This window comes from Euprymna scolopes, chromosome 17, assembly GCF_053919585.1.
Source record: "Euprymna scolopes isolate OS-2025 chromosome 17, ASM5391958v1, whole genome shotgun sequence".
NCBI classification, from domain to species: Eukaryota; Metazoa; Mollusca; class Cephalopoda; order Sepiida; family Sepiolidae; genus Euprymna; species Euprymna scolopes.
The window spans coordinates 87,823,855-87,850,981 of record NC_136498.1 but is presented as its reverse complement, the minus strand read 5'-3'; the positions used below and the strand labels follow the sequence as shown (position 1 = coordinate 87,850,981).

Below are 27,127 nucleotides of genomic sequence, written 5' to 3'. Positions count from 1 at the left end.
TATTAAAGTAGACGTGTTTGTCTGTGTGTCTGTGAGTCTGTGTACATTTCTCTACTCAATAACGCTGTCAATTTTAAGTCAACAGACTCGAAATTTGATATACAGGTTACTGAGATTTGCGAAAATCTTTGTAATCATTTTTCGACCAGAAATTTGTCTGTTAAAGGGTAATGTTAAAAAAGTATTTATTGTTCATTTTGATTAAAAACGTTTCTACTGTTCATTTTGTTTAAAAAATATTTATTGTTCATTTTGATTAAAAAAAGTATTTATTGTTCATTTTGATTAAAAAAAAGTATTTATTATTCATTTTGATTTAAAAAAGTATTTATCGTTCATTCTGATTATAAATGTATTTATTGTTCATTTTGATTAAAAAATGTATTTATTGTTCATTTGTATTTTAAAAAAAGTATTTATTGTTCATTTTTATTTAAAAAAGTATTTATTGTTCATTTAAAAAATATTTATTGTTCATTTTGATTAAAAAATTATTCATTGTTCATTTTAATAAAAAAGTATTTATTGTTCCTGTGGATTATAAAAAAGTATTTATTGTTCATTTTTATTAAAAAAGTATTTATTTTTCATTTTGATTAAAAAGTATTTATCATTAATTTTGATTAAATAATTATTTATTGTTCATTTTTATTAAGAAAAATATCGACTGTTCATTTTGATTAAATAAAAAAGTGTTTAATTTAAAATGTATTTATTGTTCATTGTTTTCAAAAAAATATTTATTGTCCATTTTGATTCAAAAAAGTATTTATTGTTCATTGTGATTAAATAAGTATTCATTTTTCTATTTTGATTAAAAGGTATGTATTGTTCATTTTGATTAAAAAAAGTATTTATTGTTCATGTTGATTATAAAAGTATTTATTTTTCATTTTAATTTAAAAAGTATTTATTGTTCATTTTCATTAAAAAGTATTTATTGTTCATTTTGATTTAAAAAAGTATTTATTGTTCATTTTGATTTAAAAAAGTATTTATTGTTCAATTTGATTAAGACAAAATATTTATTGTTCATTTAGATTAAAAAGGTATTTATTGTTGCTTTTGTATTTAAAAAAATGATTTATTGTTCATTTATTATTTATTTTGATTAAGAAAATTATTTATTCTTCATTTTGATTAAAAAAGTATTTATTGTATATTTCGATTTAAAAAAAGTATTTATTGTTTATTTTTATTTAAAAAAAGTATTGATTGTTCATTTTGATTTAGAAAAATATTTATTGTTTATTTTGATTAAAAAAGTATTTATTGTTCATTTCGATTTAAAAAAGTATTTATTGTTCATTTTCATTAAGAAAAAATATTTATTGTTCGTTTGGATGTAAAAGTATTTATTGTTTATTTTAATTTAAAAAAGTATTTATTGTTCATTTTGATTTTAAAAAAATATTTATTGTTCATTTTTATTTTAAAAAAGTATTTATTGTTCATTGTGATTAAAAAAGTATTTATTTTCCATTTTTATTTAAAAGATATTTATTGTTCATTTGGATTAAAAAAGTATTTATTGTTCATTTTCATTTAAAAAAAAGTATTTATTATTCATTTGGATTAAAAAAGACCTCCAAACACCCGGGCCACGCCGGGCTGAAATGCTAGTATATATTAAAGTGAACATGTTTATCTTTGTGTCTGAGTATTTATTGTTGCTTTTGTGTTTAGAAAAATGACTCCAAATTGGATATACAGGGTACTGAGATCTAGGAAGATCTTTGTAATTATTTGTCGGCCAAAAAATGTCCGTTAAAGGGTAATGCTAAAAAAAGTATTTTTTGTTCATTTTCATTGAAAAAAGTATTTATTGTTCATTTTGATTAAAAAAGTATTTATTGTTCATTTTGATTAAGAAAAAATATTTATTGTTCATTTAGATTAAAAAAGTATTTGTATTTGCTTTTGTATTTAAAAAAATGATTTATTGTTCATTTGGATTAAAAAAGTATTTATTATACATGTTAATTTTAAAAAAATATATTTATTGTTCATTTTGAATAAGAAAAAATATTTATTGTTCATTTTGATTAAAAAAGTATTTATTGTTGCTTTTGTATTTAAAAAAAATATTTATTGTTCAAATGAACATGGATTAAAAAAAGTATTTATAGTTCATTTTGATTAAAAAATATTTATTATTTATTTTGATTAAAAAAGTATTTATTTTTCATTTTGATGAAAAAAGTATTTATTGTATATTTCGATTTAAAAAAGTATTTATTGTTTATTTTTATTAAAAATGTATTGATTGTTCATTTTTATTTAGAAAAAATATTTATTGTTCATTTTGATTAAAAATGTATTTATTGTTCATTTTGATTAAAAAAGTATTTATTGTTAATTTTGATTAAAAAAGTATTTATTGTTAATTTCGATTAAAAAAGTATTTATTGTTCATATTGATTTAAAAATGTATTATTGTTCATTTTCATTCAAAAAAGTATTTATTGTTCATTTTGATTAAATAAGTATTTATTGTTCATTTTGATTAAAAAAGTATTTATTGTGCATTTTTATTAAGAAAAATAGTGACTGTTCATTTTTATTAAAAAAGTATTTATTGTCATTTTGATTTAAAAAGTATTTACTTTTCATTTTAGTTAAAAAATATTTATTGTTCATTTTGATTAAAAAAAGTATTTATTGTTCATTGTGATTAAATAAGTATCTATTGTTCATTTTGATTTAAAAAACTATTTATTGTTCATGCCGATAAAAAAGTATTTATTGTTCATTTTGATTAAGAAAAAATATTTATTGTTCATTTGGATTAAAAAAGTATTTATTGTTGCTTTTGTATTTAGAAATATGATTTATTGTTCATTTGGATTAAAAATGTATTTATAGTTCATTTTGATTAAAAAAATATTTATTATTTATTTTGATTAAAAAATTATTGAAGTCTTGCAACGAAATGTCGACGTTGTTTACAAGCAGTCTTTCCTTGTAAAAGTAACAAATGGGTAACGATGGTCGAAGTGTAGTTTGTCTAAAAGACAACAGCTGTCGAGTGACCATTCCTTTTATCTACTCTAACTCTCAGTCAACGAGATTCACGCGTGACTGGAATGTCTATTTAACTTGTAAGGAATAGGCACTTAGGTTCTTTGATTAACGAACCATCGGCTGTGTTGGTCACAGCTACCAGCACCCCTTTCTTCCCCACCGACCTACCCTCGGCAAGTCAACCAATTCAGAATTCTCACACATTCCCCACAAAAGAAAAAAAAATCTTTGAAAGAATAAAACAGTTTGTTTAGACTCCTGCTAAACTGGGTCTAACAGTTATAACTCCTTGAGGGTTGCAAGTCGGACAGAACTATTGTTCATCTTCTGGTGGTGCTTCAGTTAGACCCACACAGCTGAAGTGAAACCAGTCATTGCATCTATCGCAGGCTATAATAGGTCTGGTATCCTCAGATCCAAATTATAGTACTCTCTCTCTGTTGAGGATCCTGGCTTATATCCTGTGAACTCGATTGTTCCATGCCTATCGGGTCAGGTTCTCCAGGCTGTTGAGAGAATTCCAGAGGAAAGAGATGCTTGATAGAGTATGTGTCTATAGCTCCATTTCCTTTCCTCACCTTCACCATGCGCACCAATTCATCACTTCCTTGGATTAGCTGCAGAACTTCACCTAGGGACCAGAAAGGCCTCGTCTTCAGAGGGCTTTTTATGAGCACTATATCCCCTGGTTTTACTTTATCTTAAAAAAAAAAAAAAAAACAATCAGCCAAGCTCATTGCCCTTTCTCTGAGACTCAACAAATAGTCCTTATTCCAAACTTTCCTAAATTTAGTCAGGCTTTCTTCCCGGGAATGCAGGGTTTGAATCAAGTCACTTTGACTAATAGGATCGATCGTTTCCAGGTCCTGGTTTTCCAACCGCATTATTATTCCCTGACCAACATTCGCATTCATGAGAGAGTTAGGGGTTAAGACATTCAGATCAGCATCCTCAGAGCTCCTATATGTCAGGGGGCGGCTATTTACTGCCCTTTGCACATCAGACAAAATTGTTAGTAGACCAAAATAGTCTACTTTACCTCTTCTTATTGCTTTCTATAAGCAAGATTTTATGATCTTGATAGACCTCTCCCAACTACCACCGTACCAAGGTGAAAACAGTGGAATTGTGCAATGTTTTAAGTCATATGGGCTAAACCTTTCCTTGAATTCGTCCGCTATCATGCCCCGGTTAATGATTCTGGCAGCAGCATTAAATGTGCGAGCATTATCCGAATAAAGGTGTGTAGAGATTCCATTCACGTTCGTGAACCTAATGAATGCTTGAATAAATGATTTCACAGTCATATCCGGAACCAGTTCCAAATGTACAGCCCTAATACTCATACATGTAAATAGAAGGATGTACATTTTATAGTCTTTTTCTTGTCCTTTAACATAGATATGGCTGGTAAAATCCACACCGTAGATAGGGCCTGACAAAATTCACCCGAGGGGCTGGTAAGTTGGTCGAATTTGGTATTGAAAAGGAAACGGCATTATAGCGTTTGCATTTCACACAAGTACTAACCACATTTTTAACAGCCTGTCTGGCTTGTGGTATCCAGTAACCTGCCAATCGTATTTCATTCAATGTTGTGGCCAAGCCTAAGTGTTGGCTTCTTTAGTGATATTCTTGAATGATCAATCTTGTTAGATGATGCTCTTTTCCCAATAAAATAGGATTTTCGACCTCATATGAGTGATATTCCGATTTTCCTATTCTTCCCATCGATCGTATAATGCCCATGTGGTTCAAAAAGAGATTCAAATTCTTCACCAGTTTAGGCATGCTATTTCTTCCAGGGTCCAACAAAAAGTCCAACTCCCTTGAAAAGGATTGTTTTTGCATTGTCTTGATCAGGTAGGCATTTGCTTGTAACTCAGGATCGATCTCCCTCTTTTTTAACTTGTTGATGAACTTGAATATCAGTGAAATTACACTGATCAACTTACTTAAACTGGAGAATTTTTCCAATTTGACTTCTGATGTAGCCACTTCATTCTCTGCGGCATAATTTACTGAAGCGCTAATCCGCTCCATTTGAACTTTAGAAAGGCAACCCAACTCACGAAGGCACCAGGAGGATTCTTCTTGCCTTATCCATTTCGGTCCCTCATACCAAACAGAAAACTTTTCCTTAAATTTCTTGATAGTCAAACTTCTGGTGATGTAATCGGCCGGGTTGTCATCTCTTGAAGTGTACTGAAAGTTTATCTTTATGCTAAAATCAGATTTAACTTTCTCAGACATTTGAGTTATGTCCTGCAATCTATTCCGTACAAGTACATTTTTCGTTTGGATGAAGTCAGCCAAAATCCAGGACAGAACTACTTGAGCATCTGTGATTACATAGACGCCTTATATAGGAATGTCCTTTAGGGACTCTTTTATAAAAGACAAGCATTTCATTGCTAAAAATACTGCTAGAAGTTCCAACGTTGGGAGGGATTTTCCCTGCAAAGGAGCCATTTTCGCTTTGGCAAATACCAAGAATGAATTTCCATCCTGTACAGCATATACCGCAAACCCATATGCAGCTTTAGACGCATCACAGAAAAAGAATAATTTTGTATCCTTTCCTTCATCTATAACCCTCCTGGGGAAAGATACAGAGTCTAACGCTGATAAATCTTTTGCCAACGTTCTCCAAACAGAACTCACACCTTAAGGAATCATATCATCCCAATTCAGTTTTTGTCTCCATATTTCTCTCATCAATAAACGACCTCGCACTGTCACAGGTAGATACAGAGACAAAGAATCAAATACCTCTGAGGTCTTCGATAATATTTTCCTCTTAGTTGATGCCTCCAAGTCGAATGATGGTGGGGAGACTCTTATAGAATCTTGGACAGGGTCATATTAATACCCCAGCACCTTTTTCCAACCAGAGTAGAATCCTGATAACGTTCCATCTGCCTCCATTTTCTTTTGGAGTGTCACACAGTTGGAATTGCAAGACTGTAAATTAAAATTTACCTTCTGCAGATGCTCTCTCACAGAGGTATACAAATCAGATAGATTTTCTGCATTATTCGTAGTTTTCACTAGGTTGTCAACATAAAAACTGGATTTCAGTGCCTCCGAACATTCATCCAAAGGGAACTTCTCGGCATGAAACTTTAACACGTAATTTAAAATAAAAGTGCTTGCATTGAAGCCAAAAATAAGGGGGTTGTACCTGTAGCAATGTAATTTTTCACCTTTCTTCAGAAAAAAGCAAAACCGATTATGATCCTTTTCCAATGCCAGACGAATCATCAGAAATGCTTTTCTGATGCCAGCCAACAAGACATATCGGTTTGTTCGGAATCGGATCATCAATTTTAACATGTTGCTCATCAGGTTCACTCCAGGATATGCTGCTTCGTTCAATAATACTGAGCCCTTATGTTTATAAGAACAATTAAATACCGGTCTCACCTTGGTAGTAGTCTGGTCTCTTAGTTTTAGCACTGGCCTATGGGGAATCCATATATAGTCTTTAAATTGTTCAATTATTTCTTCAATAATACCCTCGTCTTCTTGTTGTTGAAAAACTTGCAGATACTGATTATACAAGTTTTTCTTCTCCAGATCCTTATTAACCTTTTCTAGCACCTGAATAGCAGCATTGTAATTAGAAGGTACCGATTTTAATTTATCTTCATACCACTGAAGTTGTACATGATAGAGACCATCTTTGTATGTGATGGAATCTCTAAACTGCTTAACCTTCTCTTCATTCAAGGTGGAGAATTTCTCGTCGGGAGGTAATCCAATAGATTCAAAGCTGAACATGTTCTCCAACCTTCGCTGGACACTACTCTCTTAAAACCAATTTTTTAGAGGATCTGGGTAGGATTCCTCTGGGTGAACCACGTAGTTGATTCTGGAAAATGTAAGTGCGTCACATCACGTGACCTCCTTGTTTACCTTAAATACCCTCTTCATATGAAGAGTCGAGTTCGTCTAACAACTCGCTACACTTCGACGTCTCGTCTCTGACATAAACTGTTCTCCTGTGAATTATTGTTGAAACCTGTCTTATCCCCGGAAAGGCATCTGACCACATACATACGTGGTGGCAGCGGCCAAAAATTCAAAAGAATTCAGCCTCCCTCAATAATACGTTTTACAAACGGAAGCAAATAAGTGCCCATTGACTAGGGGTCGGTGTACGGTAAGACTTTCTACAAAAAAAAAAAAAAAAAAAAAAAAAAAAAACACACCACATTTCTATTAGTAACATAACATACATACGTATGTTCTTGTCGCACGAATCTTACCTTAAAGCTTAAAGAATTAATTTAATCAGACTGTTTCTTCACTTTTATTTTCTTTCAGATATTGATAGAAAATAACGGATGCCATTTGTTAATTCAAAAGTTTCTTTACTCAGCTTTTAAACTATTGAAAGGACGAAAGTAACAAAAAAAAAAAAAAACAAACAAAAAAACAATTTTTACTCTCACTCATATTACAGCAAAGATTATTAGAAATCTGAACTTTTATTTTCGTTTATTTTTTCTAAAAGAAATTGAATTTTTACACTTTTCCCCCCTTGACATTTCTACAAAAAAAAAATAAATAAATAAAAAACACACCACATTTCTATTAGTAACATAACATACATACGTATGTTCTTGCCGAACGAATCTTACCTTAAAGCTTAAAGAATTAATTTAATCAGACTGTTTCTTCACTTTTATTTTCTTTCAGATATTGATAGAAAATAACGGATGCCATTTGTTAATGGCCGTTGATATTCGCAGCCGGCTGCGGCTATTCTAAAATGCTATTCGCAGCCGGTCGCATCAGCTGACCGGAAGTGACGTCAGACAAATCTTAAGTAAATTCTTGGCTAGAATTGTAAAAATAATTTGTTTTCTTTTGTAATAGAATTTAACAATTTCTTTCATTTTGAGCTGCTTTTTTCTCCCGTTTATTTTTGTTTTCTACAATTAATAAACCAGTTTACAAGTAAAAAATAAGTTGTTTTAATTTTTAATTACCAACACAGTGGCGAATTTAATTTTTCTCTCTCCCATTTTTTATTTTGAGCGGAGAATTTAACATGTCTTTTCATTTTAATTATTTGTTTTAGTTTTTCATTACTAACACAGCGGAGAATTTGGGGTACTCATGCAGAGAACGGCATGAGCGTGGCTTATCACTTGCTCAGTTGCGAAATATTTTTGTTTTTAGTAAATAATTTGCGTTTTTTGGCAAAGTTTTTACTGATATTTTTGAACCGCGATATTACCATTCTTTCATAACACCGATCACTTTAGTCCTTCCTTCTTACACAGGTTTTCGGGTCGCTGACAACGAATCTGATAATCAACCCCACAGCAAATTTACCGTTTAGATGGTATTAACCCCTCTACCTGTCGCCATTTTACAGGCTTCGTTGCCCGCCCGCTAGGTGTATCAGAATTTTAGGAGGAATTTTTGACACCCCCAACAAAAAACTGCGAATAAAATATATAAAACTCGTAATTTCTGTTTTTAAAGTGGGTTGTTTATTTTCCTTATGAAATATACTTCCAAAATAAACTATTACAGTCGTTTAAAACATAATAGAAGTATTATTTTTTATTTTTTAAAAACAATGTTTACAAAATGTCTAAGCGCGTTTCTCTCGACAACTTCCGGTTTCGCCGCCGGCCGGCTGCGAATAGCATTTTAGAATAGCCGCAGCCGGCTGCGAATAGTCACTTCGTTGTTAATTCAAAAGTTTTCTTTACTAAACTTTTAAACTATTGAAAGGACGAAAGTAACAAAAAAAAAAAAAAAAAACAATTTTTACTCTCACTCATATTACAGCAAAGATTATTAGAAATTTGAACTTTTATTTTTCGTTTATTTTTTCTAAAAGAAATTGAATTTTTACAATAGTCGATTTAATTATATGTTGTTCTTATAACAACACACCTTTGAGTGAGTAAAAAAAAAAAAAAAAAAAAAAAAAAGTCTCCACCCTGATCTTTGATTAAAGTTTTCTACGGCTATTTTTTCAACTTGTTCAATTTCACGGTGATTAATTTGGAAACTTTTAAATTAAAATAAAAATAAAAGGATGTCTGCCTTCAGCACTAAACAAAGAATCCTCACTGAACACGAATCAAGAGGCTCGCTCGAAGCCTGGTGTGAGCAGTTATTATACCATATCTAAAATGAAGATAAATTCGAACGCTATTTGGAGGACCTTAAAACCTGGTGCAGTGTCGCAAGTGGCATCCCCCACAGAGGCTTCATAACCGATGAACAAGAGGTTAATGGGAAAAGATTCTCGGCGGAAAAAAAAAGCCATTAACCTAAAAGTACTACTCGGCTTTATAAGCATCCATGCCCCTGTTGTTAGTAGTACCTTCGTAAAAGAAGAGGTGCACAGTATTGACGAAATCTTTGATAGACTCCGTCAATACTATGATTGTCGTAAATCCGGTACGACCATAATGAACATGTTTAAATTTAAATGTGGCGCCAATGAAACAAAAGAGGCTCTCTGGGAAAGATGCTACTCATTTATGGAAGACAGCTTGATTACAAAATCTTCAGCCATTAAACATTGCGGATCAAAATTAGAAAACGATGAATGCCTAACCCCTACATTACAGAACATCACGGTGATGATCTGGCTTGATGCAATCCATCGAGAACTACCATCCATTGTTAAACAAAGATTCGCGATCACTCTAAGGGACTCCACTCTATATTCTATTAGGGCGGAGATCAGTGATGCTATACCATCCCTATTACAAGAAATAGGGGACAGAGAAGGGAATATAGCATACTCTTCCATCAACAGAAGTGGAAGATCTGGAAACCAGAGAGGTTGCCTGACAAAAAGACCGAAATGTTGCCTCTGCGATGCAGCAAACAGACCAGGTGCAGAGACTCACTACTTCCAAAACTGCCCTTTTATGCCAACATCAGATAGAAGATTTCTTCGATCTAAAATTACTGATATTGAAATCTTATCGGAATCTGAAGAAGAAGACGAAGACTTCGAGTACCACGGACCCAACAGTAGGATGGTCCGAGTTAAACAACCTCAGAACCCCAAAATCAACAAGGTAGATATTGTATCATCACCGTGTATGGAAGTAGAAACAAACAAAGAAAACTCGATCATTATACTGGACACCGGTGCGGAAACTAATTTAATTAGGAAAAGCGAGGCGAGACGTCTAAAACTAAATATCCTGCCCACCATCCACAAAGCTAACATGGCGGACGGTGTCTCCCCCATGGAAATAGAAGGGGAAGTACACTTCAATGTTTCGAGAAGGTGTCCAATCACAAATCAAGCCCACTGCTTTCGCTTCGACGGACTTGTAGTTAAGGACCTGAACTGTGCCATTCTGGGTGGCATGCCATTTATGGACAAGAATGACGTTTACCTTCGCGCAAACACCAACCATGTTTACCTCGGTGATTGCTGTGATTTCAAATACCTCAATATAAAAAGACACGCTAATGTTAAAGCAGCAACTATATTGCGCGTCCTACGACAGACCTGCCTACTACCTGGTTCCAGCGTTGCCTTATCGATACCACCTGAATACCAGGATAAAATAGTTTCAGTAGAACCTAGATGCAATAACAATCAGGATGAATGGATCCAATGTGAGCTAGTGAAACCGGATCATGATATAATAACGCTCACCAACAAGTCCACCATACCCATACTCATCAAACGCCATGAGCAAGTATGTCAGATACGCCACACGACCCAATTATCACTATCCAGTGATACTTTGAAACCGACTCCAATAATTCTTACCAATGATTCCAAACAAACGGACAGGTCAGCAGAAATTTCTGTGGACCCCTCGAACATCCTTAGCCAGGAAGAAAAGACCATCTTCTTCACGACAAATAAGAAATATAATCAGGTATTTTCACCGGTAATCGGATGCTACAATGGAAGATCAGGAAATTTCCAACACAGGATTAATGTTGCCGTATCTCTACCACCACAAAGAAAGGGACGCATTCCATTATATAACCGGACAAATCTAGAGCGACTCCAAACCAAGATTGATGAACTATACGAACAAGGTGTCTTCGTACGCCCAGAAGACATAAACATCACAGCGGAATATGTAAACCCTTCATTCCTTGTTACCAAACCTTCAGGAGGCTTTCGGTTAGTGACTGCATTCACTGAACTGAGCCAGTACACCAAACCACAACCTACTCTCATGCCCAAAGTAGATGACATCATAAGACATATTGCTCAGTTTAAATTCTTAATTAAAACTGACTGAAGTCAAGCATACTTTCAAATACCCTTGGCCAAATCATCAATGAAATATGTCGGCATCTGTACACCATTCCGTGGTGTATATGTTTATACCAGAGCGGTGATGGGTCTTCCAGGCTCTGAATCAGCTTTAGAACAATTAATGTCCAAAGTCCTAGGCGATCTAATGATAAAAGGATCGGTGGTAAAATTGGCTGATGACCTATATGTCGGGGCCAACACACCCCGGGAACTTAACAACGTATGGGAAGAAGTATTACAAACACTACATAAGAATAACTTGAAGTTATCCCCATCTAAAACGGTTTGCTGTCCAACATCGACAGAAATTCTGGGTTGGCGATGGACCAATGGAACCCTCAAAGCTACAAGTCATCGTCTAAATACCTTGGCTGCCTGCAATCTCCCTGAAACCATCAAAGAAATGAGATCATTCCTAAGTAAAGTTATACCTAAACATTCAGATTTTTTAGCACCTCTAGATAAAGTCTGCGCAATGGGCTCGTCAAACGACAGAATCAAATGGACATCAGATCTGGAAGACACATTCCTCAAAGCCAAAGAACACCTTAAACAAGCCAAAATCCTAACCTTACCTAGAAGAGAGGACCAACTACAGATAATCACGGACGCAGCTACAACCTCTGCCGGCTTAGCGGCATCCCTTTTCGTATTAAGAGGAAACAAACCCCACCTCGCAGGTCTATTCAACGCTCGTAAAACATCCAACCAAGCAGGTTGGCTAGCTTGTGAGTTGGAAGCTCTGGGCATAGCGTCGGCTATCAAACACTTCAGCCCATATATAATTCAATCAGAAAACATCACCGAAGTACTCACGGATAGCCGACCCTGTGTACAAGCATATGAAAAACTCCAACGCGGCGCATTCTCCGCAAGCTCCAGAGTCACAACGTTCCTCAGTGTCATATCTCGATATCCTGTCAAATTATCCCATTTACCAGGTAAAAATAATATATCGGATTACGCCAGCCGAAATCCTATCCATTGCGAAGGAAAATGCCAAATCTGTAAATTCATCAGTGCCCTAGACGAATCCGTGGTTAGAGAAGTCACCGTAAAAGACATACTAGCTGGTCACTGTCCTATCCCATACATGACTCGCAATACGTGGATTCAAGCTCAACAAGACTGTCCAGACTTACAACAAGTATATCGGCTACTACGCGATGGCAGAACTCCATCTAAAAAGAAGAAAGGGTTAACCACAATTAAAAGGTATTTACAACATTGTAAACTCTCATCAGCCCCTGCAGATGGGTTAATCATAGTTATGCGGGAAGAAATCTTACGGCCTGCTAGACAAAGAATCGTCATTCCCCAAGGGGTATTAGATAGACTTTTGGTCGCTCTACATTTACAACTCCAACACGCCAGTAAACATCAGTTAAAACAAATCTTTAATATGGGATTCTATGCACTGGATACAGATAAAGCCATCAATCGCACCGTAGATAGTTGCCACACTTGCGTATCACTAAAGCAGGTACCAAGTTAGTTCAAAAATCAATCGTCAACAAAACCACCTGACAAAATTGGGAGCTGGTACGCTAGTGATGTCATCAAACGTGAAGGACAACTGATATTATTAGTTCGAGAAAATATTTCTTCCTTGACACAGGCAACATTATTACTATCGGAGAGCAGTCAATCTCTTAAGGATGGCCTAATCACCACCATATCAAGATTCCGTCCCCCGTCAGGAGATGAAGTAAAAATCAGGGTCGATGGCGCTTCGGGATTTCAAGCCCTACTCACCGATAGTTCACTGGAATCGTTCCATATCAAAATAGAGGTTGGAGAAATAAAGAACATTAACAAAAACCCTATTAGTGAACGTTCAATATCAGAATTCCATACAGAACTATGCAAATTGAAACCAAATGGTGGCGAAATAACAGACACTGAATTGGCCATAATAATTTCCAATATGAACAGCAGATTCAGAGAAAATGGCTACTCTTCACTAGAAATTTGGACAATGAGAGACCAAATCACAGGAGAAAAACTACCAATAGAATACAAAAGCCTGATTGAAGAGAAACACCGAAATAGATTAAAAAGACATGAATCCTCAGCTAAATATAAGGGCCGAGGCAGAACTACCGAAATAAAAACCGATACTAAAGTTGGAGAGATCGTCTATCTATACCAAGATAGAGTTAAAACCAATGCTCGCAACAAATATATGGTGATGGAAGTTGAAGATCAGTATTGTACTGTACAAAAGTTTACAGATAAACAATTTCGGGGAAAAAGATATAAAGTGAAGAAGTCTGACATTATCAAAGTTGAACAACACCCTAACTACCACACCATTGATCAAAACAATACCGAAAGTGAATACGAAATAGATAGTCCCATACATGTCGAATCCGAATCATCAATAGATGAACAATCGGACTCTTCCAAGCACAGTGACACAGAAAACACACAAGATGACAGTATAGACCATAAAGATCCAACCGAAGAAACCCCCCTGGAAGTAACTCCCGAGGAAATTACTTATACGCGTCGTCCGTCACGGATATGAAGACGTCCGAAGTTCTTGGAAGAAAATTATATATCATAAATTAGCTCAAACAAGTGCGTAAATTCGGATCATGCCCGTACAACACGGAGGAAGAGGAAAGAAGGAAATAAAAGGACTCCGTCACATCACGTGACCTCCTTGTTTACCTTAAATACCCTCGTCATATGAAGAGTCGAGTTCGTCTAACAACTCGCTACACTTCGACGTCTCGTATCTGACATAAACTGTTCTCCTGTGAATTATTGTTGAAACCTGCCTTATCCCCTGAAAGGCATCTGACCACATACATACGGTGGTGAAGTTTTAGCCAACACCTCTGCATAATTAATCTGGGTTCTTTTTTGGTTTTTAATCTGGTGTTTATATAGAAAAGAACACCTGTTTCCAACGGGGATTAATCCCTTTTGGGTCTCGAATGCTGCCCCATACATGCAAGGGACTATCTTTAAAGGTTCCAGGTACTGGATTGCGTCGAGTCCTAGTAACCCATCTATAGTAACCAAATCCTCCTTAGAATTAAACTTTGCAGCCAGTCTGCGATTCTTTAATTTTGCAAGAATCTAAGTAAGTCCTTCAAGGCTGTAAGACAAGTTCAACTTGGTCGCAAGTATTTGAAGAGTATGTGTTTTGCCGGGCATCAAATTCAATCCCAATGAGATTTCCTTAAAGGTTTTAGGGCTCGTTCCTAAAAAGGTCTTTACTTCCATTATTTTATTCTTTGCGAAGGAAAGGCAATTTAGCTTCTTTAAAATTAAAGAGTCCAAATAATTCTTTGACTGCCAGTGTCTAACAGGCAGTTTACCTTCACTTTTTTATCTCCTCTTTGCACTATTATTTCAATTATGGGAGAAAGGAAAGCATTATCGTCTTTTGTATATAGGCAGGTATCAACCTGCATACTACTCGTAACAGTTGAGCACATAGCAGTTACGTGTCCTTTAGAGTTGCAACTATGGCAACAAATTTTTCTTGATGTCCTTAATGGACACATATTCCCCAAGTGAGATCTCTTTAGGCACCGAAAACAAAGGCGCAGCTCCCTACACCGGGTTATCCTGGCTTGATGGGTCGTATAGTTGCCACATTCATCAGACAAATATTTATTGATTTTGCAAAAGTCGCATCTTACCTCGGATCTCAATTCGGTATTAAAAGTTTTAAGAGACGAGGTTTCGATCGTCTCCTCTGGCTTAATCTTAGGTTACAGTCTAGGTTTGGACATCAGTAACTTAGTCGGCTGTCTGGCAACTAGCATTTGTTTCACTATTCTTGGTGTTTTCTTCAATAGTGTGGACAACGTCGGGTCCCAGAGATTCGTAAGAGTTCTCCTTTTACTTCGGGCGGGAATTTCGCAAATAACACTTGTGCTATTATTATTGCTCCAGCTGACTTATCGTCATATAAGTCACAACTATATGATATATATAATAGTCATATATATATAATAGATATATAAGTCACAACTATACGAGGCCCTTAGCTCCCACATATTCGCCTGGGTTTTTATCATAAATTTTTTTAATCCTTCCAGGTTTTTGGGATTATCTAACTAGAAGTCTAATATTTGCTTAATTATTTCACCTCTTATCTCCTCCTCGTCCAAATATTGGCCCTTTAATAGCTTAAGGGCCATAGCGTAACTATTTTTAGGGGGAGAGATAATTTGGTAGTTGGAGGGCCCTACCTTCCAAGGAGCACCTAAAAAAATATAGTCTTTCCGTGTTTGATGTTATGGACCTAGCACAATTTTCAAACTTCGTCAAGAAGTCTTTGAACAGTGGCGGCTCGTGCATGGAGCTGTGGGACTGCAGCACCCCCAAGTTATTTCTACACAATATTAATGATAAAATTAAAGATAATACGTTTGTTTATTATTATTATTATTATTATTATTATTATTATTATTATTATTATTATTATTATTATTATCATTATTTTATTTTTTCTATGTGTACATCATAAAATCATTAACTTTAATGTCGGTATCTCCAAATGCATATAATAACAAAAATAAAACTTGCTTGGAGCTGTGAAATTCACAGTTACACTTTCTTAATGAAATTCTCTTGTACGCATGCGCGGATTAGACGCTTTTGGCAGCCGATGAAAGCCTCTTGAGGAACTGTCGCTTGGCGCAGTTCCGTGTCGTGAAATTCGTTGTTTGCTTAGAGTGTGCGCCTGTATAGATATGATATCATTGTTATTGAAAAAAAAGGAGGTTTACTTATATTTTTAAAAATTATTATTAAAATCTGCACATAACGTGTTCTTGTACATAAAATATTGTGCTATTTTTTTTTGAAATACGCACACTTTTAGCGTTGCGATTTAAGTTGGTAGCAGACGGAAATATATAATATGCAGAAACTGTTTATTTTTATTTATTAAAAGTATTCGGGAATTTAGCAGTGAAGCTAACACGCGGCCAAGGGTAAAAACCAAATATACAATAAATAAATCTTACCATAAAAATAAAGTTACTTTTCCATCTACCTGCCTTTTTGTTTGTTTCTTTAAAGTAGTTTTTAAAATGCTATTTATTTTGCAACAACTAAACTTTACAAAAAAAAAAAAACTGTTTACATTTTTTCCTAGAAGCAAAAAAGCGATGAAACAGTTTATGTTGAAAATACATTTTAGTTAGAAATCTTTTTAACGTGTATGTTTTAGATATAAAAAAATTAGCATTTATTTGCCTCCGACAAGAACAATGTTAGAAGTTTTACACTTTGAAAAATGGATTTTTTACACAAAATTTTTTAATTAAAATGTGTTTGTAAGTAAAACAAAACACAGTTTTTTTATAATTATGCATTTTTAAACTTTACATTGAATTTGTTAGTAGATGGGTCAGATAATACGCATTAAAAAAAAGTAATTAGAAATCCTTCTGGACTGAGACAATTTTAATTTTTTGGGGAAGAAAGCTACATTAAAATTCGATGTTTTATAATGCTTATATATGACATCCTATTTTCTTATAATAAATCTCCACTTTATGTCGATCTTTACCGGCATGGGAAGGTCAGTAAATAGCCAAGTTTGTTCTTTTTATATAAAAAGCAAGTTGTTAAAAGATTTGTAAATAAAATTTTGTATCTTTAAATATTTTTGTTTGTTTGCTCACTATATAAAAATGTAAACTTTTTTATTTTGCATTTTATTTACAAATACGTTTTGTTATAAATACATCTTTAAAAATAAATTTTGTAAATAAAACTTATTAAATAAAACGCTATTTTCAAATAGTAAACTCCTAAATTAACCCTCGTAGGGAGGCAGGTAAATTTCAAAGTTTTTCTTTTTTGTTTTTATAAAAAATAAGTTATTTTTAAAAATGTTTTTCGTTTGTTTGCAAAAAAAAAAAAAAAAAAAAACGCAAACTTTTATTTAATCTGAAAAGTTTAAAAGGAATAAATATATATATTATTTTTATTCTGTAAAGTGTACATAATTTAAAAAAATCTTTTTAATAAAAAAGTTTTTGCGTATTATCCATTTCTGATTGATTATTTGTCTTTGTTATATAATTGAATATTTATTTGAATGTTTGTTTATTATTTGATTAAATATTTATTTATATATTCGAATTCCTTTACACGATATTAAAAAAATACGTAAAATGTTTGAAGCAGCACCCCACTAATCTCAGGCACGAGCCGCCACTGTCTTTGAAGCTCCTCTTGTTGGTGTCAAAGTCCTTCCCATCAAAGCATGGTCCCTTCAACTTTATTTTAAATGGCTCCACAGAAAATGAAGAATTGGCTGTTGGTTTGAAGGATGGTGATCTCTCATTTTCTGGAGTAACAAGGTTGCCATGATTAGAGGTTGAGTCAACATCTTCTTCCATCGAGGTAACTGCTAGGTGCTCACTGTGGTCAGCTTTCCGCAGAAAACTTAAACGCTGTCTCGCTCCATGCTAGACTTAAGCTTGCCAATGCTTCTGCTTCTCCTCTTGCAGCCAAGTGTTCCTCCATGCCAAAGGAGACACCCTCAAGCTCTTCCAACCAGTCCTCTATTTCTCGCTTAAATAGAGAAAGCACTTCTTCAAAACTCTTCTCTTCCTTTTCTAACACTTCCAGGGTAGTTAGTATTTTTCTTTGAAGAAGTTCTTCTTTCAACTTCAGGTCCTCCATTGAGACTCAATAATCCATGTTATGAATTCAGTTGAACACTAGAATAATCCAACTCCAAAGAGGAGAAATCAATTTCGTTTCAATGTATATATTTTAAACGGAAAAAGAATCAGTTACACTCTGTTTCATTAGATGACGGCCATTACTGTTTTATAAAACCACGTGTGTTACTGACGCGGATTTTTATGCACACAAAAAAAATGGCAGTCATTTAAATAGAAATAAAGTCGTTACTCATTCATCTCGTTGCAATGTGTCGGAATTAGCTTACCGACGAGTAGGGGGGGGGAGAAATGACGTTTGAAGTCTTGCAACGAAATGTCGACGTTGCTTACAAGCAGTCTTTCCTTGTAAAAGTAACAAATGGGTAACGATGGTCGAAGTGTAGTTTGTCTAAAAGACAACAACAACTACAACAACTGTCGAGCGACCATTCCTTCTATCTACTCCAACTCTCAGTCAACGAGATTCACGCGTGACTGGAATGTCTATTTAACTTGTAAGGAATAGGCACTCAGGTTCTTTGATTAACGGACCCCCGGCCGTGTTGGTCACAGCTACCAGCACTCCTTCCTCACCGACCTACCCTCGGCAAGTCAACCAATTCAAAATTCTCACAATTTATTTATTTGTCTCTACTTTTCATGTCTTGTAAAACTTTTAAGATGAGATTCGTCACCCCTCCCCCCCCCCGACTCGAAAAATGCCGGGAATTATTTTCTATTACAGTAGATGAGGACATTATTTACAAAAAAATAAAAAATAAAAAAAATAAAAAAATAATAATAATATTAACATATTTACACATTCGGACGTAACGACTTTTATTCTATAAATAGATAGGCACACGTGCACAAGTTATCCGGAAATAGAAATCTTCTTCCGCTCTAGAAAGACACGGCAATATGCCAGTCGGCAAAAAAAAAGTAATAATAATAAATAAATAAAAAAATAAAACGGACGCCGAACCATTGTGTCAAACAGACGTTAAGTATTAATTTCAAAATTCATCTTAACTCCTAACAAATGTATTTCATGTTGCCTTGTTTAAAACTGTTTTTCTTGTTTTATTTATGTATATTTTGTCGGAATTAGCTTACCGACGAGTCGAGGGGAGGAAAGAAGAGACGTTTGAAGTCTTGCAACGAAATGTCGACGTTGTTTACAAGCAGTCTTTCCTTGTAAAAGTAACAAATGAGTAACGATGGTCGAAGTGTACTTTGTCTAAAAGACAACAGCTGTCGAACGACCATTCCTTTTATCTACTCCAACTCTTAGTCAACGAGATTCACGCGTGACTGGAATGTCTATTTAACTTGTAAGGAATAGGATCTCAGGTGATTCACGGACCACCGGCAGTGTTGGTCACAGCTACCAGCATCCCTTCTTCCTCACCGACCTACCCTCGGCAAGTCAACCAATTAAAATTCTCACACATTTTCCACAAAAGAAAAAAAATCTTTCAGATATTAAAACAGTTTGTTTAGACTCCTGCTAAACTGGGTCTACCAGTTACAACTTTAAATCCACCACTATAACAACTAGATAATCCCAAAATACCAATTTTCCATAATAATACCATGCCAACCAATAGTTCAACGAATTTTATCCCGTTGCACGAGACTAAGTTGCCATGTAAGCGGAAAGACAACAGGCAGTTGGTTGGATTGGCCGGATTCACAGGAGATAGCTCAGAGAGACTCACAAAATTGACTTTCGTCACTGGGTTCTTTGACGCTATCTCAATTGCTCTTCAACAGGTGCCGAACATCAAAGTCCTGACCATGGGGGAACTAATGTCGAGAGCAAGAATTTTGACGACGACTGGGGAACACAATCAGGACGTGGTCGCGGCCACATGCTCACCCAACAACCACAAGGCCCAGAATATTCCTGTTAGTGTGACCTGTTTCAAGTGCATCGTATGATGTTCGAAACTTTGTAATCTGTGCAGCGGAACGATCCGGTCCGCGGGAAATTGGTGTGTGGATGGCAAAGAGCTGAATGTATGGGTCGATGCTAGCTCCCTAGCAATTGGTGCAGCCTTGGAGATGCTCGAAACTGTGTTGGAGGATGCATGTTGGCTGCGACCTGAAGGTGACTCTCAACATATCAACTTAGCCGAGCTGGATGCCGTATTGAAAGGTATTAATTTGGCTCTACAGTGGCAGAGCAAAGTGCTACACATAAAGACAGATTCTGTCTGCGTATACCATTGGGTCTCGGACACGCTAACTGGAAAGGCGCGAGTACGCACCAAAGCAGCAAGCGAGATGCTTATTAGGAGGCGACTAAGCACTCTAAAGGAGCTCGTGAAAGAGTATGGGCTGACAGTGGACGTGACGCTGGTTCCATCAGCACGAAACATTGCTGACCGATTGATACGAGTACCACAGATATGGTTTGAGGCAATGAAAAAGAAAAACGGGCTTGACCCAGTGATAGGCGTGGTTCACACAGACGAGCTGGATGAGAGTCAAATCATGGCTATTCACAAAGATAGTGGACATCCGGGGGTGCGACGCACTACCTACTTTGTCAGGAGAAGTTGCCCAACCACGACAAAAGCAACCATTAAAACGGTCATACGGAGATGTGAGGAATGTCAGTCCATTGACCCAGCGCCAGTCAGGTGGGAAAAGGGAAAGCTGGAAGTTAACGAGAATTGGCAAAGAATTGGAATAGATATCACGCATTATGGCACCTTCCATTTTTTTAACTCTGACAGACTGTGGTCCATCGCGTTTGTCCATTTGGAGGAAATTGGCAAGGCAGGACTCGGCAAGCATGATCCATCATGAAATCCTTTTAGACAATGACACGGCTTTCTGCAGCAACGCATTCCAAGCATTTGCACATAAATGGGGAGTTCACTTGCGATTCCGTTGTGCATACGCTCCACCCGGGAATGGCATAGTGGAGCAATGTCACCGTACAGTGAAACGAATAGCGGCTAGAATGCGCTGTCCCATACAGGAAGCTGTCTACTGGTATAACATCACACCAAGAGACGACACATCTCCCTTCACTTATCGATACGAAGTTCGAGTAAAGGAGACCAATCTCACAACTGCGTCCGCAGATCCCAAGGACAGCTCTTACCAGGTTGGAGATCGCGTGTGGGTCAAAAGACCGCAAAATCGATGTACCACGAGATTTGGCAAGGGTGAGGTGACCAAGGTAATCAGCCCTCAATCGATTTTGGTGGACGGTATGCCTCGCCCCGTGAAAGATCTGCGCCCTCGCCATTATGTTGTTACATCGGAGGAAGAGGAAGACAGTACAATGTCTTCTGAACGAGCAGAGAGTATAATGCAGGACGATGGAGAGCCATATAATGCACATACTTAAGAAGCGGAAGAGGGACCACCCGTCTTGCCTTTACGAAGGAGTACCCGAAAAGACGGATACTGCCTCCCTGTCCCTGCCCTGATTGTGAAACACCGCCTATGGAACAGGCTGGCGGCAATAACGGTGGTAATGAGGAAGATGACAAGGAGGAAGTGCTGCCTTCAGTTCTTCGAAGAAGCACCCGGCAAAGAAGACTGCCCCCATGCCCCGTTTGTGATCATGAGATCAAGGGGGAGTGTAGCAAAATTAGCAGTAACCAAAATGAGAAATAGAGAGCTTACCTCGGATACGTCTGTTTTGGCCTGAGCGAAAGAGAGAGAGTTCCAATGGCGTCCATGGGTTTTATTAGCGTTTACCCAATGTGATTATCGTTGAATCACGTTTGCTCTCGCGCGATTATGCAAATATGTCGTTCCCGGCCGCTATAAAGGCAGGACACTGGAAAGGAGAGATTCTGCAGATTGTGTGTAGGTGATTCTGGCGAGTAGATTGTGCTTGTTACGACCAACGTGTCTGCGAGAAGCGAGTTTTGTTCCGTCTGTTTTTAGTTGTATATTTTTTTGTTTGTTTTGCTTACTACATTTTTGTTTCATAAGTGTTCTAAAGAAATTTATTCACATAAAACAACAGAAAGAAGACAAATGTAAACCGGTATAAATTTTATCAGAAAGAAAAATGGGAAATAAAGGGAATATATAGTTCGCTTGGGCTCTCAAATCAGTCTCCCTAGCGGTTCATAAAGAACACTTATAACAAATATACTTTTTACTTGCTTTTTTTTTCTTTTGGCATGTCAAAGTTCGCAAAATCATTCTGGTGTTTTAGTTCGAGGATTGCAACAACGTTCTGATGTAAAGCAGAGGCTGCATAACTACTCTGTCGTAATTCTAAGGTCGACGCACAGCTCTGGTGTAAAGCAGAGGCCGCAGGACTACTCAGTCGTAACTCCAAGGTCGCAACACCGCTCTGGTGTAAAGCAGAGGCCGCATGACTACTCTGTCGTAATTCCAAGGTCGCAACAGCGCTCTGGTATAAAGCAGAGGCCGCATAACTACTCTGTCGTAATTCCAAGGTCGCAAAACCGTTCTGATGTAAAGCACGTGGCGCATAACTACTCTGTCGTAATTCCATAGTCGCAAAACAGCTCTGGTGTAAAGCAGAGGCCGCATAACTACTCTGTCGTAATTCCAATATCACAACACCGCTCTGTTGTAAAGCAGAGGCCACATAATTACTCTGCTGTAATTCCAAAGTCGCAACACCACTCTGGTGTAAAGCAGAGGCCGCATAACTACTCTGTCGTAATTCCAAGGTCGCAACGCCGCCCTGATGTAAAGCAGACGCCGCATAACAACACTGTCGTAATTCCAAGATCGCAACAGCGCTCTGGTGTAAAGCAGAGGCCGCATAATACTCTATCGTAACCCAAAGTCGCAACACCGCTCTGGTGTAAATTAGAGACCGCATAACTACTCTGTCGTAATTCAAAAGTCGCAACACCGCTCTGATGTAAAGCAAAGGTCGCATAAGTATTCTGTCGTATTTTCAAGTTCGCAACACCGCTCTAGTGAAAAGCAGAGGCCGCGTAACTACTCTGTCGTAATTTCAAGGTCGCAACACCGCTCTTGTGAAAAGCAGAGGCCGCATAACTACTCTGTCGTAATTCCAAGGTCGCAAAACTGCGCTGGAGTAAAGCAGAGGACGCATAACTACTCTCTCGTAATTCCAAAGTCGCAACACCGCTCTGGTGTTAAGAAGATGCCGCATAACTAGTCTGTCGTAATTCCAAAGTCGCAACAGCGCTCTGGTGTAGAGCAGAGGCTCCATAACTAATCCCTCGTAATTCCTAGGTCGCAACACAGCTCTGGTGTAAAGCAGAGGCCGCATAACTACTCTGTCGTAATTCCAATATCACAACACCGCTCTGGCGTAAAGCAGAGGCGGCATAACTACTCTGTCGTAATTCAAAAGTAGCAACACCGCTCTGATGTAAAGCAAAGGTCGCAAAAGTATTCTGTCGTATTTTCAAGGTCGCAACACAGCTCTAATGAAAAGCAAAGGCCGCGTTACTGCCCTGTCGTAATTTCAAGGTCACAACACCGCTCTAGTGTAAAGCAGAGGCCACATAACTACTCTGTCGTAAATCCAACGTCGCAACACCGCTCTGGTGTAGAGGCCGCATAACTACTCTGTCGTAATTCAAAAGTCGCAACACAGTGCTCTGGTGTAAAGTGGAGGCTGCATGTAGTGGAAAACGAAGAGCCGAATACCTTTTTCAAGGTTTTATTCATAAAAGAAAGCAAGTCACAAATAGCGTTAATTACACAGCATTTATTGTTAACGGAAGAGTTCATTCAAGGGATGAGGGCTTAGGGATATTACACTTTCCCCTTCAAGTTTTTGTTTCGTTATTATTTTATTTATTCATTTTTTTTCTAACTTTTTTTTCTAACTTTTTTTTTTTTTTGCCTATAATTTTAATTTTTTTTTTCGTGCCTTACTTAGTAATGAAGTCCTCATATTTCTCAGGAAATTTCAGTATTCTGCCAGATCTACGCAGCGGCTCGGTTGGCATTTCGCTCTCAACTGGTTCCCCACGGGTGTTTTCTTCTATATGTTCAGGATATGGTATACATTCGTTTTCACTCCCTGGCTTACTCACAGGTGGCATGACACCATTCTCTAACGTGTTGTCTCCATTAATTGTGTTGGGAGCCAAATCTCTGACGTTGACGGTAGTTTCGATGCCTGAAGGTAGTCGTACTTGGGCATAATGAGGGTTGATCTTCAGTAACGTCGCAGGTGCAACCGGGGGGTCATTTTTACTCGACCTAATATGATCTCTGACGTATACTTGGCCTGGTTTTGCCCACAGGGGAATAGAAGTACCAGAAGTGGATTTACGGCTGTACTTAAATATATCATGAGGGGTCGCATTCGTAGCTGTGCAGAGCAATGATCGAATAGAATGTAGAGCATCAGGCAGAATATTTTCCCAGCAGGATAGTCTCATTTTACGAGAATGTAAGGTTACTTGTATGGCCTTCCATAGTGTGCCGTTTAGTTTCTCAATTTGACCATTGCTTTCCGGGTGATATCTACTCGTTTTCGAAGTCGCAATGCCTTTCCCATGTAAGTAATTGGTTGTTTCTTCCGACAGAAAATCAGTCGCTCTATCTGTGTGAATCATATCGGGCATACCAAATATCGCAAATAGTTGATTCAGGCATTGTGTGATCGTTGAGCTTGTCATATCTTTACACGGAAATGCAAAAGGAAAACGCGAGTATTCGTCGATTATCGTAAGTAGGTATTTGTTACCATGTGTGGACGTAGGCAGTGGTCCCTTGAAATCCATGTTTAATCGCTGAAATGGTACTATTGCTTTTATGAGTTCCCTTGTTACCGATGAAGAATTTGGGTTTTAAATACTGGCAAGATGAGCACGAATTAGTTACTCCTTTTATTTGATCGAGGGAGAAAGGAAAGTTTCTTTCTTTGCAAAAATGGAAGAGTCGGGTAATGCCTGGATAGCATAATTTACAGTGTAGGTCCCGAAGATCTTGTAAGGAATAAGTGAGAGCAGATATTCGGGAAAACGTATCAGCGACAATATTTTCTCTACCAGGACGGTAGACGATGCTAAACTTAAATTGTGACAGTTCAATGCGCCAACGGCATATTTTGTCATTTTTTATTTTTGATTTCCTGGTATTATCAAACATGAAGCTAATACTTTTTTGGTCCGTAATTACAGTAAAGTGTTTACCAAGGAGAAAATGTCGCCACTTACGTAGTGCTTCAACAATAGCAGCTGCTTCTTTTTCTACCGCGTGATGTTTCGTTTCACTAGGGTTTAGTGTTCTGGAATAGAATGCAACCGGACGATTCTGTTGATTAAGGGTAGCTGCAATACAGTTGTTACTAGCATCTGTTTCTACTATAAATTCTTTTTCTGGATCAACCGTTACCAGCATAGCATCTTTCAAGTCGTTTTTCAGTCTTATAAAAGAGTCCAACGCCACAGAAGATAACGGGAATTCTCTATTGCGGTTAAGTGCTAATATTTTCTCTGAAAAATTCTGGATAAATTTGCTGTAGTAGGAGAACATCCCAATAATCCGTCTTTGTGATTTTAGATTTAGAGGAGGTGGCATCTCAAGTAGAGGTTTAAGACGTTCGTAGTCGGGTGATATCTGGTTGTTTTTGATAGTGTACCCAAGTAATGTTATCGTTGAGACTGAAACGATGCTTTTTTTTTTATTAAGCGTGACGTTGTACTGTTTAGCAACCTCATAAAATCTTTGAAGATTATCGTCATGCTCTTTTGGGGTTTTTCCACAGATAGTAACATTATCCACATAGACAAAAGTATCTACTAATTGCTCTTTGCTGACAATGCCGTTGAAGTGAATAGTATCAGTAAGTAAAGAATTGCCTTTTAGAAAGGTTTTATTAACTGTAAAATACACGTACGCTCTTGAAAGGATCGAGCGGGAAAATGAAACAGAGGGCGCTTTTATTATGAATGTCAATCCCAAGGGGGATAACTCTTAACAACAAATTAAATCATAACATTTTCCCCGTCCTAAAGTATTCAAGTAAGGGGTAATTAATTATAGACAAATTTTTTTTTTTTTTTTTTTTTTTTTTACAATCACATAAGAATCATTTTATTTACAAATAACATATGAACCCAAACTGCAGTTTTTTCAGTATTTAGTCACAAAATCCTTATATTTACTAGGGAATTGTCGAACTCGGGACGACCTCCGCACAGATTGGCAGGAATGCTGATTTTCAGTATTATTTTTTAGTGAAATCTGATTTTCTTCAAGATCAGACGATTGATTTTTGTCTTCCTCATGACCAATGTTTTCATTAGTAGAAGGTTCAAATAAAGTCTCTGAAGTAGTAGGATTATTATTAGAGTTTTCTTCATTTGATGAGTTTGGAGCTAAGTCTCGAACGTTGACAGTGGTTTCAGTACCAGAAGGTAGTTGAACATAAGCGTAGTGGGGGTTGACATCTATTAGGGTGGCAGGCGTTACAGGAGGGTCATGTTTACTTGTTTTAGTGTGGTTTCTAATATATATTGGGCCTGGTTTAACCCAAGAAGGAATTGAAATTCCGGAAGCAGATTTACGACTATATTTAAATAGTCTATCATGGGGAGTCATATTAGTGGCAGTACAAAGTAATGATCTAATTGAATGAAGTGCGTCCGGTAGTATGTCTTCCCAATAAGGTAGTTTCATTTGATTAGAATGTAATGTTGTTTGAATGGCCTTCCATAAGGTACCGTTGAGTTTTTCAATCTGTCCATTACCTTCAGGATGATATCTACTTGTTTTAGAAGTAGCAATTCCTTTTTTGTGTAAAAAATCCTTTATTTCTCTTGCTAAGAAATCAGAAGCACGGTCAGTATGTATCATGTCAGGCAAACCAAAAATTGAAAAGAGTTTGTTTAGACAGTGGATAATGGTTTTGCTTGTCATATCTCTGCAAGGAAAAGCGAAAGGAAAACGGGAATACTCATCAATTAGAGTAAGTAGATATTTGTTGCCATGTATAGAAGTAGGTAGAGGGCCTTTAAAATCAAGATTTAATCGTTGAAAAGGTAATATGGCTTGAATGAGAGTCCCTCCATTGGTATTGGCGAATTTGGGTTTCAGTAATTGACAGGATGAGCAAGAGTCAGTAATATTCTTAATTTGATCCAAAGTAAAAGGGAGGTTCCTCATTCTTATAAAATGGCTTAGTCTTGAAACACCAGGATGACATAATTGTTTATGTAAATCACGAAGA

The 27,127-nt window shown here is 36.6% G+C and overlaps 1 protein-coding gene across 1 annotated transcript; it reads right to left on the bottom strand.

Moving 5' to 3' along the window:
- Positions 1-5,889: 5,889 nt before the first annotated feature.
- Positions 5,890-6,807, bottom strand: LOC145297035 (uncharacterized). The gene has a single exon (XM_080143258.1). It carries the CDS (start codon positions 6,805-6,807, stop codon positions 5,890-5,892), a length of 918 nt encoding a protein of 305 aa, XP_079999384.1.
- Between the last annotated feature and the right edge of the window lie 20,320 nt (positions 6,808-27,127).

Coding starts and splice junctions, on each gene's coding strand:
- LOC145297035 (XM_080143258.1), bottom strand. CDS start 6,807: ATGTTCAGCTTTGAATCTATTGGATTACCTCCCGACGAGAAATTCTCC.